We start from the raw sequence: 17,130 nt of genomic DNA, 5'->3' as shown, positions 1-17,130 counted from the left end.
CTCTATGAGTGTGAGACTTACCTTTATGTGCATGTAGACAATATGTAGGGCTGTCTGCTTGGTAAACTTGATGAAAAATTGGGAAGAGGCAGAATAGAGAATCAGGTGCATTAAATGGTCACGTCCTCTTGTATCTGTTTGGTTTTTAATGGTACATATAGGTAATGGCATTGGAAAGCTCAGGTGCGAAGTGCGGTAGGAGTAGAGTTCTCTTTCTTAGATTAGTTTTGTGTGTTAGTGATAGGAAATGTTCCTGTGTGGTATTACTGACAGCTTTGAGTGGCTGGCAAGAGTGTTTTAAATCCAAGACTGAATTCCTTGGCTTTCTGCTGAGTTTCTAGTTGAATATATTTGCATTAGCAAAAAAAGTTGGCTTACTTAAAGACATGCTATGCACCGACTTAAAGTATCTTGAAATAGTTGGACTTGAATAACTTCTTTGCTTTCTCAAGGGCAAATTCTGCCACTGAACATATGTTGTATATCACAGTTTCTAGTGTTTTTTCCCTGGCTCCAATTTTAGTGTCCCTTACTTTGAGCAGCAGGATGCGGTTACTGAAATTACTGAATTTTGTGCCTCTCTGAAGTAGAGTGGGTAGACTGGAGCAGAAATCAAGGTGATGTGTGATCATGTACAAACAGAACTAAGATAACATCCTAGAGATAGTGGTGATCCTTGGCAACATATAAGCTTGGGGAAATTGTTTCCTGTCTGTCTGCCTTTGTGCTCTACACAGAATGGTGATGCCATGTATCCACCTCAGTTTCTTTAGTTTCATAAATGCTGGTAAGTGCTCAGTTCCCCAAAGTGAGTGTCATCAATAATTCATTACCACTTAATTGCTGGAGCTGATTTCTGATTGATTTGGTAAGTAGGACACGAGGAAATGCTATTTTCCCCTGTCAACCCCACTTCACTGCTTTTGCCAGTGTTTCATGGGGGTGTTGTCCACGTGCCTTTTCCTTCTTCCTCCGTGGATGCTTTGCCTTCAGGCCACAATAAAACTGGAGTAGCTTACAAATAGAATGGGGCAAACAGCATCAGATGGGGTTGTGGGTTTCTTTTTGCATCAGCAGTGTGTCCAGGAAAGGCTGAACTGCAGACAGGCTGAAGTTGGAGGGCTGAGCCCTGCATGTATGACTCACTGTCACTATTTGTCACTTCTGCTTATCTTATTTGTTCAAATAGAGGGGCTGCTCTTACACTGCTGTGTTTTCTTCATGCTGGTGCTTAAAGATCTGCTGCTTTTGTCTGATGCTGTTGTCTGTAAGCTTGTCTGAGAAGGCTGTTCCAGTTGTCCCTTTTATATCCCTACTTTGAATTACACGTGAGTTATTTCTGATAGTTTTCCATCATAATGAGAATATGTAGTTTTGGAGTGGATGACAGTTGTATATGTTTTGCTTTTTAATGTGAGGAATCATACCATCAGACTTTCAATTGTATCAGCAGAGGTGAGGATTTGGAATTATTAGGTTGTTCTTCTGGTGTTTCCTGATTGGAAAAAAGTAAGTGCTGCCAGTCTCCCAGGGTGGAGTAGGGCATATTTCTTTTCTGGACATTAGAGAAGGGAGAGGGGAACTTCAGAATAGATGTCCTGGAAAATATGTGGTGCTTATTTTTATTAGCACAGGGTAATCTCTGTTCTGTGTTAGATACAAATAAAATACAAATGAGGAAACAGTGCTATTACAGTCTCGTATATCTAGAAATGAAAGGTGGGAAAAGACTAATCATTTGTCTATATAGCTTATACCCTGGGGCTGCTGCAAGCATCTTTCATCCACTTTCTTGGTTTAAGGTCCAAAGGTAAGTAGCTACATCAGGACTTTATTCATAGTATCTTCTGATCACTTTCTTAAAATTTAGGACATTGCATTACCTTGCAGAATCTGAACTATTTAACCATGCAGGGTTTGGCCATGCAAAACATTCTCAAAGACTCTGCTACATCCCAAAAACCAGCATGCTGGAGCATGTCCCTTATCTGAATCTAGTTTGCTAAGAAGGCATTACAAGGAAAGTGTAGTTTGTTTTTTGGGGTGGTGTGGATGTGGGTGGTTTTTGGTTTTTTTTTGGTATAAACATACATAGCTTCCAAATGGATTCAATTCTATCTTAAACACATACCAAGAATTATTTGATTAATACTTTTGTACATTTTTGGGGCTTTGTGTCCCAATTCTTTAAAGAACTTATGTGGATATGTTTTAAACTGCTATAAGTATAAAAATGGATTGACAACTCAGTTCTCAGAGATAACTTAATATCCTGAGTTGGAAGGAACCCACAAGGATCAAGTCCAGCTCCTGGCCCTGCACAGGGCAATCCCAAGAATCACACCATGTGCCTGAGAGCATTGTCCAAATGCTTCTTGAACTCTGTCAGGCTTGGTGCTGTGATCACTTCCCTAGGGAACCTCTTCCTATGGTCAACCACCCTTTGGTGGTTTTGTTTTAAGGTGTGGTGATGTCTTTAAACTTCATTAAAAGGACTGGACAGAATGTTAATGTCCATCAGTTGCTTTGTCGGATTCCTTAAAAACTACCACGTTCTTCTTTCAGTTAGCAAACTTCCTTTAAAAAGTGCTGGTTTCAAAATGAAATTTCAAATTATGAAATGTCATTAAAACTGAAAGAAGTGAATCTTTTCAGCGTGCTGCTCTTTGTTCTATCTATAGTCACTCTGTCTCTTTTCAGGGGAAGAGGAGAACACAAAAGGTGCTATTACTTTGAGTGAATGGTTTTCCATGGAGGAGCTCTTAAAGTGAGTTTTAACTTGAAGGAGTTGCAGCTAGGATGCTTTGCACAGTAACATACCTGCACGCTATGTTCCTAAATTGTATCTTTAATGTCTCAAGGAAATACTTATTGCAGTCCTTTCTAGGCAGCAAATTGGTAAAGGGAAAATAGTGTTTTAAGGTCTGAGTGCAATGGCTTAAACCTACGTTTCCATTAGAAAAAAAGAAAAAGGTTTGATTCTGTGCCCTTCTGTAGTGAGATTCCAAGAGCTTCAGTGAAGCACCTCTGATATAAATCTGGTGCAAGAGAAGGAAGAATTAGGACTTGGACAGACCTATGGAGAAGGAATAATTGGGTTTAGTTTCTACTGGCACAATGAGTTTTGTGTTCTGGTTGGGGAATACTTGGGAGAAGGAAGCTTATTCTGTCTCTACATTTAAAGTTTTACTATGGTTTTGATCTTGTCATGCAAATTTTTTTTTTTTAGCTAAATAAGTGTTTGATCTCAAAGCATCTCTGTTAGCATGTGCTTCTTGCTGCCAAGGTGCTTCTGAAGGTACGTTGACATGCTGGAAAAGTTGTGGTGTCACCCGTCTCTGGCAGTCGCTGTGATCGATGTGACAATCTGCTGTGTCTGAGCGTGATGAAGAATGTCATCCAGGGACAGAGTTATCTGCAATACGCTGAAAAATTCTTAATGGCCCCTCAAATGATGACAGTAATGAAGCTGCAAAATTACCTTGCTGGTAGCAGTCTCTGTGAGAAAGTCTTCCTGCCTTTGGGATGGAGCTTCCAGACTGCTGAAGGATAGTCTGTACCGTTGCTGATCATATGAGTAATCATGGTGATTGTGTAAGGCAGAAGGAAGCAAGAACTTTCATCGTCAGCTTAAGGATGTCTACGTTTGGGATAGTGAATCATGGACATTTTCATATGACCTTCTTTTGAGTTCACACATGGAATGAACGAGTGTTATTTGGTGGTGGTAACACTTCAGTTAAGTTTGTTTGTGCAGTCAGCTGTAATGCTGTCAATACTTAAAGGTATTCCTTTTAAATTTATTTCTTGGAAAATCTGGAGAAAACACAGCCATAGTTCAAAGAGCTAATGCATAATTTTAAGTGCTTCTGGATGAGTCACATTATCTGCTTTATGTATGAAATAGGAATGTGGTCTAGGACACTTAGAGCTTGTGTTCACGAAGAACAAAGTTGCTTGGTGCTAGGCTCCTGGGCAAGTTTAGCATTACATTGTATTTTCTGTGTCTTAGTTTTCCCTTTATACTTTCAGCTCATTCACAAAATATGGCTCAGTGTACATGGTCAAAAGTAATACTGTTTTTGCATTAACTTCCTGAATCAGAAATACCCATACACAAAGCTTACAGTGAAGCAACAAGTGCGTAAATATTTCTTTTATATGTTATAAATGATATTGTAATGGAATATGTGAAAATTAATTGCATAGGAGCTGACCAAAGTGGAAAAGACTCATAGTAATCACAGTCAGCCTTTTCTCAGTGATTAAAAAGGAAGTTAGAGCAAGAGTATTTATTAGTTGAGCCTCATACCTTTTTTTTTTTCCCGAAGGAACTAACCCTTGAACAAAAAAAAAGCCTTGTTGCTTAAGTAGAAAGCAAACACAATTAAAGGTAAGTACTTTCACTATAACAGTTAATTTTTCCTGCAGCCACTCCAGTTACATGGTTGTTAACATCTAAATTATGGATGAAGTATTCTGAAGGAAGTCTCTCCTGACTGTCAGCTATCCTCTTTTGTCTGGGCTAGTCAGTAGGGTCACAGGAGTGTCATTCCACGTGAAGCAGTATGAGATGCAGACAGGCTTTCTTCCAGACTTGAAGAGGAGAATGTGACTGAGTTGTTGATATCTTTCATGAAACTCAGTTCTTCTAGTTCCTGAATGCAAGGAGTTTACTTTTATATTACAATGAACGATGAGCATCCTCTGACATACTGATGAACAAAGGCCTGTCTGGAATGATTCGGTCTGGGAGGCACTTGCATGGGGGTCTCTGAAAACAGAACAGCTTGATGTATTGTATAATATATGAGGTCACAGGTTATCCAGTGACATCACCAGTCTCATGATTGTGCTTATCCTGGGTCCTAGACAGTATGGCTCCTTGTATTCTGATAATGTGTAATGTCCCCTGCTAACAGGAGGGTATAGCTGTCCTGTTAAATTGCTGTGACAGGACGGCACTAAGCATTAGTGTTAATAAAGATGAAAGCACCACTGTTTTGTTTTTTTAACATTTTGAAGGATAGTGAAATTTTCTTATTTGTAATAAAAAGATTAAAACTGGTTCCAAGTTCGTGGTCTGTATGGTCTAAGCACAGGATTTGTCTTTATCAAATATTTTTTGCTTTTGTAAGAGTGACTTTTGTGCATAAGTACTGATCTTGACGTACTGCAGTAACTTGCCAGTATTGGGAAATAAAACTGAAGGGAAGATTTAGGGAAGATAATTGTGTTAAATGCAAGCGCCCTCCTACTTGTTTTGCAGAAGGAAAATCTTTGCTCTATTTTAATTTTTTTTTTTTCATTTGTCTGATGCAAAGTACATAAGATCTTTCTGAAGTGTTTAATTAATTTTCCAAAGTTATAGCAGGGCCTGTTACCTCAGAGCTTTGTACCTCACCTGTTATGCCTGTTTTCCTGATCCTGCTGAAGTAGATTAAGAGAATAGGCAAAACCTCGGTGTATGGATGATTGGAGTTTACTGCGCTTTCCAACTAGGAAGGTGGGAGCTGTGACTGCAGCTTTTTGACACAATATCTGAACATAATGTGTTAGCTTGACTTTTAAGAAAGGTAGAAATTATTGCAGTAACTTGGAATCAAAATTAGAGAAATGAGTCTGTTAAGAATCTTGGGTGCCTTTTTAAGATCTTCATGGTTCCCAAGTGTTTTCAGTTCAGGTTTTTCCAGGGGAAAAATGAGTTTTGAATGTTCAGCAAGATTCCTGTTCTTTTAAATATGGACCTTTCTATTTGAAAAGAGGACATGTGTGGCACCAGCTCTGGTGCTGAAACACTGAACGTCTTAGTAAGTGTGGAGTAAATCTGCTTAGGTATTTGGTTACAAAATCTAAACCCAAATGAGCAGCAGCCAGTATGGACTGTGAGTGGGCTGAGACATTGTCCTGCCAAGGAATATTGGACTTGTCATAACATCAGATGCACCGACACACTGGCTCATGGAAATGCGAAGGCCGGAGGCTGCTTTGCTTTGTTGCTGCTTGTTGCACACTTCAGTGAAGTAGGAGAAACCTTGGCTAGTGCCTGTCTGCCTTATACTACTGGTCTCTTTTGATGGCAGTGGCTGTCAGCCTAGCACTCTGTATTACCTCCCAAAGTGTCCTGAAAAATATCTATTACATACAGGTTTCACTGCCTTATGAACTTCTTGCAACGTGTGGGAAGGACAGAAAGGAAGGTGCAAATGTGGATGTGAGTATAGTGGAGAGTCAGTTAGAGCCATCCAGTTTGAGTTCTTGGGGCTGTATAAAAATAAATTTAACATGGTTGTTACAGAGAAAATATGTACAGGTTGTCCTTGTATTCAAAAGATGTCTCTTCCTGCTTTTTTGTTTTACCTCGATTTGATAGCTGCTTGGCAGAAGTCTTGGCATTGCTTGGCAATAGCAATTCTCTGCTCATCAACTTGAAAAAAATTACTGTTGAAGCACAGAAATGCATAGTTCTGAGCTGCAATGTATTTGTCATTATCAAGTCAATACAGTTTGATTTTTCTTGTTTCTTTCCAGAGATTTGGGGAAAAAAAATAGACAAGCTTTCATGAAGTGTGATATCTTTCTTTTAATTCTGATTAATCAAATACAGTCTCTACCAGTAAAAACATAATGTGTAAGACCCACTATGCTAAATTTACACCCTGCAATTTTCAAACATTAGTTGCCGCTAAATTGGCAGAGTGACTGGAGCCAAATATACCTGCTTTGCAATTATATCTGCTGGGTTGGTATTTGTGGGAGTTGCCAACTAGGCCAACAAGACTCAAAATTAAAATTAACCCTTAATGGCAGCATGCTGGTGCCACTGCAGTAATAATATTTGCTTTCCAAGAAACTTGAAAAAGAGGTTGGAAAATTTATGAACTTAGTGCATCCTAAATTTCGGTTTGGGTTTTGTGTGAAAACAAATGTATCCTGCCTTGGAACCAAGTAATATGGACTTTGAGAATAAAAAAATTATTACTGAATAGGTAGAATACATGCCATTTGCCTGGGCATCTTGAGTTCTCTAGTTTACGGAGATATTATGATTTTTGTTTTGTTGTGAAAGTTTTCATGCATTTCTTGAGATGATCTCTGTTTCTTCAGATCCCCATCTGTGCAACTCTGTAGGTGACTCCCCAGACCATGTTTGCTCTGCAGCCCTTCCAGCATTTGCCAGTTTGGGGCTCTCTGTCTGGACATGTCTTTACTCCATCTTCTTCAGAGAGTACACTTTGTAGCATACGTAAATATGATGGGTGCCAGGAGGAATGTGGAGTTTTCCATTTGTTTAACCACTAAAATGATGCATGGGCTTATAGCAAGGTTTTAGAGATCTCCTGAGTTTTGATTTGGCTCAGTGGAAGAATACCTGATGTAAAAAATGCTGAATGAAGCCTTGAAAGGCAAGAATGGTTTTGTAGTTAACCAGAAATTTATTAATTTTTGTTAGCTTGGACTTAGTTCCTGGGATTGACTCATATGAGTAAAACACATCCAGGTTTGGGAGCTGCAGGAGGCTTAAGTAAGACACCCAAAATATTTGGATTAGGGGCTGAAGTATATAAGTGCTTATTCTTTCTTAACTGGAGTGTACTGGGAAGCTTCTTGTTGAGACTTACTGTCTTACGGGCACTTTGAGTAGGGTGGCATAGAAATAAAGGAAACAGAATATCAGAGATAGAAGAGAAGCAAAAATTGGGAAAAGGAAGAAAGCTGGTACACCACTTAGACTAAATCCTGGACTGTTCCTTGTGTGACCCCTTCACACACACTAACCACAGGTGCCTCCAGAGCTCCTGGGGAAACTTCATTTTTCTCGTGCACACATGAAAAGTTTCCTGCTTTTTTGCTAAATCTTCCTCTGTCTATCTTCGTTGCAATATTCCTCACTCTTCACTGTGCTGTTAAATGCAGCAACTGTTGAGAAAACCAAAATCCAAGATTACCTATATTGCAATCAAACCCCTGATTTTACCACTAGCTCAAAAGCAGTTTGGAATATGTGGTGTGTGGATGGTATCTTGCTGTGGCAGTATTTTCTGGAAAGAATCGGTCAGCAGTGGCTTGCAGGAAGATTGTACACCCACACTGTGCACCCCGAATTAATGTCCTCTCTGTGTGGAGGCAATGGAACAACATCATTGCTCTCGGCTATGCCTTCTGGTACAATGAGTAAGTGGAACAGATAAGGTGAAACTAAACTCCTGTGAAAAGAATGAGCCCCTCACTTCAATATAATCCCTGCCATATATCTTCCTAACAGCATGTTTCCTATTGACAAAATGCAAATGCCATTTATTTTTCGGGTTTTGCTTTGCTTACAGAAAGCAGCAGCAGTCTAATCCGTGCAGCAAACACTGAGTCACTTTATCTTCTGTATAAATTTTTATTATTACTGTATGAAGCACATCAAAGAGCTGAGTCTGAATGGGAGAAAATCACACTTTAAGTAAGTGGTTATAAAAGCTGTTATTTTTCACTTGAAGTGATTATTTTCCAGGTCTCTAGTAGTGATTATGGGAAATTTCCAACTTCAAATAAATAACCATTACTTGTATACATCTGTCATTTCTGAGCCCTATCTTCTGCCACCATTTAACTCTCCTTGAGGCTTACCTAGTGGAGTAGGTGTGACCAGAGTTACAGGAAAAGGGCAAATATACAGTCTTCTATAAAAAGAAAATCCTCAACTCCAAAGTAATGTCGAAATCTCTTCCAATAGACCTATTGCATTACATTTGAAGACACTTGTGTCGTGGGTCACTGTTGAATTGGACCGGTATGTTAGCAGTGATCTACAAAATACTGGGAGAGTGGTGTGAGGTCCTGAACAGTTTGAAGCTGTGGCTGCTCCATGGCTTGTCATGTTTTCATATATAAAGGGTGGATGAAAATTGGCTGATTGTAATCCAACCTGGTGATCTTCTGAAATCAAGGCTCTCTTTTGGCTTGTCATGTTGAAATTGTTTTTTCTAGCAGTGTCCAGTTCTGCATTATCATTGCACCTGGTGAAGAATGAGTTGCCTTTCCTCTTACAGGATTGAGTTCTCTAAATTCTCTTTGGACCATGTTTTATTACTCAACTCACATGGTCTTCATGTATGCCCTCTTTTCAGTCTTACCTCTTTGTTGGATTTGCATTCCAATTTGAGGAGGTTATCGTCTATTTCCAGGTAATGTTTCTGTTTAGAAATAGTAATCCCATCTTCACTGGCTGTGTGCTGTCACTAGCACCTATTACAGTCACTTTCCTTTTCTTGAGCTGTTGTCTTTCCTTGACTCTGATTGTCTTCTGGTAATTCTTCTCCTAATTTTAGCTGTTGCTTCAGTGTATTGTTTGGAAAAACATTCTTGTTCCTCTTCCAGATTTTTTTAGGAGCCTCAGGAGAGAGGTTTCTGGTCTCCTTGTTTTCTGTTCTTAGGGCGAGACTTCAAAGCAGAAGCTGAGTTGCCTTCCTAGGGTAGGGAAGTCTTCAGATCTGTCTCTTGTCTAGATTAAAATCATGATTATCTGTCATCAGTCTCCTCACACTTGGAAATTACTTCAGTGTTGTTGAGTGAGAGGTTATGAGTTTTTTCTTTATTGTTAAGGACACTGTTAATGTTTTGTTTTGTTACTCTATCCTGTATCCTGGCCTTTCTTGGACTTGATTCCTCTGTGGAGCCTCAGATTACAGCCGTGTCTTGCAGGCTCTTTTCAAGGTGTGACCTTTTCATGTAGTCACGGAGCCCAAGTTCTACCCTTGTTACCAGTACGTACCACAGCTTAGTTTCCCTCCTGATGTGCTGTACTGACATGCAGTCAGATCCTAAATGCAAACTCTCCAAATGGGAAGATAGCTCTACCATCTCTGTCATTGGGAAGATATCATTACCATAACTTCATCTTGGTTTGCTTTCTCTGCCATGCCTACACAGTGAGTTTGCTTTCAGAGCCCTGCACATTCTGTCTTTGGCACACTTGTGAAATGGTCATTCACCAGTGTTGAGGAATACATTTAGAGCAGGTAGCTGAGAGGGCAGATGCAGTGGGAGGTGAAGGTTGTGCCCTGGGTAGGGAGAAATAGTGGGAGCCCCAGGCAAGGGACTGTGACCTGGCACTGAACCCTTTGCGCAACAGAGGGCACAAGGACCTGGGACACTGGGAGACACAGCAGGAGCTGAGGACTCAGCAGGAAGACCCCAGATTATCAGGGGGTACAGACTGTGAGGGAATAAAAACCCAGGGATTCCTCTGCTCAAGGTACTTCCCTGGAGGCACCAGCTGGAGCTGGTTTTCTGTTACATATCATGATTAAATTAAAGGAACCAGGGGTTTGGGACCCTGCTATGGGAAATCCTGGTTCAATCCAGTAAGGAAACCTTGTCCGACTGTGTGAGAGTGGGGCGTGTGGGGAGACAAGTGGGTTACTGGAGCCACCTATGTCCCAACAGTGAAAGTATCTGGTGGTGGGAGTGTGACTCCCAGAGTGATTCCTGGGTGATCAGACAGGAAAATTTCTTTAACACCAGTAAGTGTACGCTGGCAGTGGGGTACCAGCCTTCACCATTTACATGTTTGCTAGGACACAGCATGGCACGTCTGGTTCTGACATGCAGCTTTCCTTACTGGGGAAAACTTTGATATACAGTTATCAAGACAAATCAGTGCTCTTGAAAACTTTGTTTTGCTGCTTAAAGAAGGAGTGAGTTGTGGCATAGTTGTTAAGGACAAGCAGCTTTATGAGACTAAGTCATATCTGTTGGTGTTGGAAATGGCAGGAGTGCTTTAGGTTATCTGGTTTAGCCTGAGAAAAGGCTACAGTCCCTGCCTTGTTCTTAATCTGGGGTGGGCATGTATGTTGCTTTCTCTCTCTTCTGTGATGGTAGATGCTCTTGAAACCTTGTGGTGAGTTGATTCAGACAGTACTGAGAACCACAGGCTCTTAGGTTAACTGTTTTTTAAAGCTTGCTGCTCACCTGTGCTGGAGTTTATGCAACTAGATAGTAGGAGGGAACGTAGGAATTTATAGTCAGAGTTGGAAAAAGATGGGGCTGATTTATATAAGCTTCAGCTGTTGTGGACATGCACCTTTAGCTAATCAAAGCTTTGTACAAAAAGCAGCAGCTAGTTTGATGTAGTGCTTCTGCCCCTGATCAAGAATACCATTCTGTACTGTCATCATTATATGGATTTGGACTCTAAGGTCTCTGGAGGAGCAGAGGTTGTCTTTTTGTTTAGTTGGGATTTTTTTTTCCTCACTGGAGGATACATTCTTTTGCCTACCAGTTAATAATTTCTGTTTTTAAGTTTGTTTGGGGGCTTTTTGGTTGTTTGTGGGGTTTTTTGTTTGTTTGTTTGTTTGTTTTCTGTAACACATAGCTCCTGCTTAAACTGCATTTGCCTGGAAAGGTTGATTCTAGGTGTGTGGCAGGACGTGAGACTACAGAAATACTAAATAATCCTATATGTGCTGAGTGACTACTTATTGGAGAAGGGGCAAAATGATAACTCCTTAACATCATGCTGAGGGATGAGATCAGCATTCTTCCTTTTCAAGGTGCTCTCCTTCCGTGTTTTTGTACGGCTGCATGTTTGGGCATTGTTGGTTTTGTATGCTGGGATGTAAAGAGGGTAATGAGTCCAGTATCAGCTACCAACTCCAAAGGACTTCAGTGTTTTTTATGCCTATAAGTTACAACATACTGTAAATGCTCCTAGAGCAACTGACATTATAGAATTATTTTTTTCAGAGAATTAACACTGACTTTCACAGCCTCTCAGTTGACTGCTGTCAGTCCTTGTGATTACTTCTCCTTTGAGCAGTACTGTAAGTCATTGTTGTATGACACAACAGAACAGCTTGAAGTACTACTTGCATGTGGTAAAGAAACTAATAATGAAATCAGTTGTTTTCTCCACAGACAGAACAACTGTGGGATTTTTCTTACATTGTGTGTAAGACCTAAAAGAATTTGTCCAGCTAGTAAGGCTGAACATCCCAGAGTTCGCTAATCCATTGTCTCTGAAGGCCCCTAAGTGCAGGTAATTCAATACATGTTTTTAAGCAAGAAAATGTGGTTAATGGCAGCCTTTTATGACCTGTTGCATCTGCACAGTGCAAAAAAAAAAAAAAAGTCCTTGCAGAAACAAGTCTCAAAGAGCAATTAAAGACCTTTGATCTTTGAAAGCAAATGTTCTGATTTTGTGATTGGAAAACTTAATTATGGTAGGTAGGTTTTTTATTGACATGGAGTATCATGTGAGAAAATTTAAACCTAGCCCCTCCCAATTGTTAGAAATACAAAAAACACCCCACAGTGCTTGTTGTTACATGGATTTATTTTTTTTATCACTTGAGTTGTTGTATGTTATTCCTTTAAATTTGATAGTGAATGAATCAGACTCAGTCTTGCTGCTGCCACAGTTCAGGCATGAACTGTATTTTCCAGGCAGAATGTCAGCTTGGTGTGATTTTTGGGAGATTGGAGCAGTGTGATGGGACACATGAACTTATCTCCTCCTTTACCCCTACTCCCCATTTAAATTTTCTTAGGTACAGCTGTTTGATGCAAACATTCCTGTTTGACTCCTGATTACAAGTGTATTACTAAAGCAGAGACCGGAATAATGAAATCTAAATTCTACCCCAAGATGTTGTAGATCTTCTGCTTTATTGTGCAAAAATCCTTCCGTCTTTTAGTGAAGAAAAAAAATAGTGTTTTCCTCAGGGTGGTGTTATAACAGCATGTCAAAGAATCATAGAACATGCCAAGTTGGAAGGAACCCACAAGAATCATTGAGTTCAACTCCTGGCCATGCACAGGACATCCGAAGAATTCCACCCCTGTGCCTGAGAGCATTGTACAAACACGTCTTGAACTCTGTCAGGCTCAGTGCTGTGACCACTTCCCTGAGGAGCTTGTTCCAGTGTTCAGCCACCTTCTGGGTGAAGAACCATTTTCTGATATCTGACCTAAACCTCCCCTGGTGGCTTCATGCAGTTTCCTTAAGTCCTGTCACTCGTCAGGACAGTGAAGAGATCGGTATCTGCCCTTTGGCTTCTCCTCGTGAGGAAGTTGTAACTGCAATGAGGTCTCCCCTCAGTCTCCTTCTCCAGGCTGAACAGACCAAGTGATCTCAGCCACTCCTCATACAATTTCCCCTCCAGGCCTTTCACCATCTTCATTGCCCTCCTTTGGACACTCCACTCTTATATTGTGGTCCCTAAAACTGCACACAGTGGGGCCACACCAGTGCAGAGCAGACTGGGACAATCACCTCCCTCTGCTGGCTGGCAATGCTTTGCCTGGTGCCCCCAGGACATGGTTGGCCCTTCTGGCTGCCAGGGCACTGCTGACTCATGTTCAACTTACCATTGACCAGGACGCCCAGGTCCCTTTCAGCAGTGATGCCCTCCAGGGGCTTGTTCCCAGGTCTGTCTTTACATCCAGGGTTGCCCTGTCCCAGGTGCAGAATTCAGCACTTGCCCTTGTTAAACAAACTTGTTACAGTTGGTGTCCCTCAAAGGTATTAAAAGTGAGATATTTTTATCTTTGCTGCTTCTTTAATGAAGCGATCTGAGTAGCTTTAGCTCGCATAAGAACAATTTATAATCTCCATTTGATGTTCTTACTGAGGAGTGCTTCTCTTTCAATATGCACCCAGTTCAGTAATCTAAACTATTCCTTCCTCCTCCCCTCTGCCACCTTTTTCTGTTTAAACCTGTAGGTTGGAGTTGTGCTCACTCTGCGCTGTTAATGGCCCATAGCCTGTTTTTCTTCCACCACACTAACTGTGCTGAGCCCGCAGACCTAGGGGGATGTATTTTTGGTGTGTACTCAAGCAGCTGCACTGCTGCTGAGACAAGCAAATGTGGAAGCTTTAGTGAAATGCCCAGTTCCCCAAATATAGAATCCAGCCATGGAGGCTGCAGGATTAAAGTAAGCCTGTTCACCTCGACTCACTTCCTGCATGTGTTGTTACAAGGAAAAAGCAAATGGTGGTCTATTAGGGAATGGTTTAGAAAATCATATTTAATTAAGGCACTTGCATGGCTAAGTGCTGTCATGCAACCATCTACTATAGGGAATGTGCCAGTTACTTAAACTAAGGCTGTAAGATAGTGAGAAGAAGATATTTATTTGGTACATGTTGTATTATTTATGGTGGGAACCATAATGTATTAATTGATCTCCAGTTCAATAAAGGCAGCTTTTGCTGTGAGGAATTAATGGGTGAATGATTGGCATGAGATAGTAGTCAGTGTCCCCTGCCATAATAGTTTTTCTGTCTAAATTGAAAGAAGCTATACTTTTTAGTGCTTTAAAAAGGGGTTCCCCACTGACTTTGACTTGAATCAGTAATATTTAGTATTTGAGTTGAAGTAAGCACAGGAGTGTCTGATCTTTTGGCTAGGACTGCCCCATTTTAAATCTTGAAAATGCTGGATACCTAATATATTGTATCTCATGGATAGTGGTTGAAAAACTGAGGGAGGGGAAGTCGAACCTAATCAGTGAGCAGTTCCTTGAATAATCACTAATTTATCTGCTGCTTCAATGAAGAAACATTTTTGAGCCCTTGTATTGCAGTGGGACTGTCAGTCTGCCTTTACAAATAGCCTTCATAACTTCTGATGTAGCATAAGCAATGTAATCATCAGGCAGTTTAAATGAGGATGGGGAGGATAGGGATTAAAACCGTTCATGAGGATTTAAGTTGTCAGATAATCACTGGCAGGTGTCCTTTACTTGTGGCAGATGGCTTAGGTGTTGTCAGAGGCTTCACAGCAGAGCAAGAGAGAGCTTGTCTTATTCTTTGCTTCCCAAAGCCAGCCTGAATGTGCACTGGCATGCTTCTCTTCTGTTCTGGAAAGATACCTTTGCATCAGTGCATAGGAAAGCAAATCAAACTGACGACAAGCATTTAGGGGAATTGACATGATACGTTTATGAACATGCAGCTGCAAACAACTTTTTGGGTAATATCAAAGGTGTTTATTTAAGATATGGAAAGTACGCTTCGTCCTCATTGGTGTATTTTCCTTCCCTTTTTGGTGCTGTTAATGAGTAGTCTTCCTATGCCCTACATGCTTGAATTCAGTATGAACACCTTTCTCTTTCCTGAAAACTAGTGGGTGTGCATTAGTGTAGAGAAGAGGTTGAGCAAGTTTGTTACCAGTCTCTCTGGGTGGCTGCACAAGAACTGACTTTGATGTTCTCCCATAATCACAAATCATCCCTGCCTTCAGTGTAGTGAGTGTTAAGCCAAGTCTACCTTAATTCCGCTGGTGTTATCTTGCTGACAGTGTACTTCTTTTGCCAGTGAAGTTTGTGCATGCACATGTTAAGCTGAAGTTTATAGGCAAGGCATGATGTTTCGAGTTTCTTCATGCTCAGCTTTTGAATTCCTCTTCTGGGTGCATCACCTGCATTAGTAGATCTCTGCAAAGTAGAGAAGTCAACATAAAGAAGTATGATAAGAAACATCTGTCCTTAGTGGCTAAATTTACAGAAGCAACTGGACCTGAATGTAAGCATTTGGAAATAGTTTTTCATTCTCTGAGGAATCAAATCCTGAAATAGCCTACCAGTCACTTAGTGCTGCTTATTTGCAGTCTTTTAGGATGATGGAGGAAGATCAAAAAGTGTTTGTCCAAGTCTGCCGATATTTACTCGCTTTTCTTTAGTTGTGATGTGTATTGAAAATATGCCGTTTTGATGGCGACTTACTGCAAATTCCAGCTACTGACTTGCTCTAGTCTCTCTCCTTTTGTTTTCACAACGTGTTGCAGATTTCAGTAGAGGCAGAATGGATTTCTGATACGCTTAAATCAAACCTGGTGTGGCAAGGTTTAAGCAGACAAAAAAATGAATTCAAGTATGAAATCTAATGCATACATTGTGTGACAAGAAAGTATCATGAGTAGCCCTTCAGCCTAACAGCTACATACCAGCCTGGACCAAAATAATTCTATAATTCTCTTCACATGCAAAAAACTTTAAGCAGTGATCCTTTGAAAGTATCCAGTGAAGATGCCATGCTTCCCACAAAATACATGCCGAAAGTTTGGCTTTATCCTTGGTGATAGATCCTTTTTGCCAAGAGGCTGAAGTTACTGGCATTGCTCATGAGGATGTTGAACACATAAGTGTCTTGTATTTCTTCCTCAAAACCTTCTTGGCCAGGGTGACTGCCTGTTCTTACTGATTATAGTTTCTGATACAGAGGCAGCTGTGTTATCAGTAGTGATCTGTTCTGTAATGTGTACAATTCTCTGGAGTGCTTTCAGGTAAAATATGTTTTTATGAAAGATATCCTTGACTTGCTTTCTTAATACAGTGTAAAGTGCTTGCGCTGTATGACTTGTCTTTTTATGTATTTTTCTCTGATTCTTTTTCAGGGAATATTAAATATTTAATTGGTAACATTTTTGAAAGTGGCTGCTAAAACAGATTGATTTTCCTTACTCAGTCCCCTTCTCAGTGAAACATGAGTCCCTTTTTTTTTTAATTCAGCCCAGATGGTATGCTGCTGAAAGTGAGCAATGTGTTGCAGTGAAAATGGACTACTTTCCTCTTCTTTCCTTCCTCCTTTATTTAACTGAACACATCCGTGTAGCTCGTATTTGGGTTGAATTCAAAATTAGTCAAAGAGGCTGCAGGGTAAATATGTCAACTATTGGAAACCAGCTCTGCCAGATTGAAGGAATTTCTGCCCCTGCCAACAGGGAGTGCAGCAAGTTGGCTACACAAAACCTGACATCTTTATGGACCTTGTTATAAAACCGGACAAGATGATCTGGTTTGGTCCTTTTCATGTCTGTCTTATGTGTGTGTCTGTAACAGGGCTCTGCCTCGTGTGTGCACAAATCCCGGAGTCATGCAGTGGGCTGTGTGCTGAGTGGGCAGGCACCTGGCATTCTTGAGGGTTGGGAGATGATGACTGCATTGAGGATTTCTTTGAGGATCATTTAAAATCCATTAGAAGAGACCTGCAAAGTGAGGGAAACGAAAGGAGCAATACAATTTAAAACAGTTCCGCATGTGCCATTATTTTAACAGTTCTTTATCCACCAGTAGAGTTTTTGGGCATGGAGTAATACACAAAACAAGTTTCTAGGTGGGATGACTGTGACTCTCAAG

The 17,130-nt window shown here is 40.6% G+C and overlaps 1 protein-coding gene across 4 annotated transcripts in view; it reads left to right on the top strand.

Moving 5' to 3' along the window:
- Positions 1-17,130, top strand: part of LDLRAD3 (low density lipoprotein receptor class A domain containing 3) — a 104,730-nt gene that overhangs the window by 12,687 nt on the left and 74,913 nt on the right. The window contains exon 1 of one of the 4 annotated variants that reach the window (XM_050334949.1): positions 3,767-3,785. The exons of the other annotated variants lie outside the window; for them this stretch is intronic. Within the exon in view, the coding sequence (XP_050190906.1) occupies positions 3,767-3,785 (19 nt within the window). Of the gene's footprint in view, positions 1-3,766; positions 3,786-17,130 lie in introns of those variants that run through there. 4 annotated transcript variants of the gene reach the window in all.

Source organism: Myiozetetes cayanensis, unplaced genomic scaffold (genome assembly GCF_022539395.1).
Source record: "Myiozetetes cayanensis isolate MyiCay16 unplaced genomic scaffold, myiCay2020 scf6-25, whole genome shotgun sequence".
Taxonomy (NCBI): Eukaryota; Metazoa; Chordata; class Aves; order Passeriformes; family Tyrannidae; genus Myiozetetes; species Myiozetetes cayanensis.
This window is presented reverse-complemented; position numbering and strand designations above follow the sequence as displayed.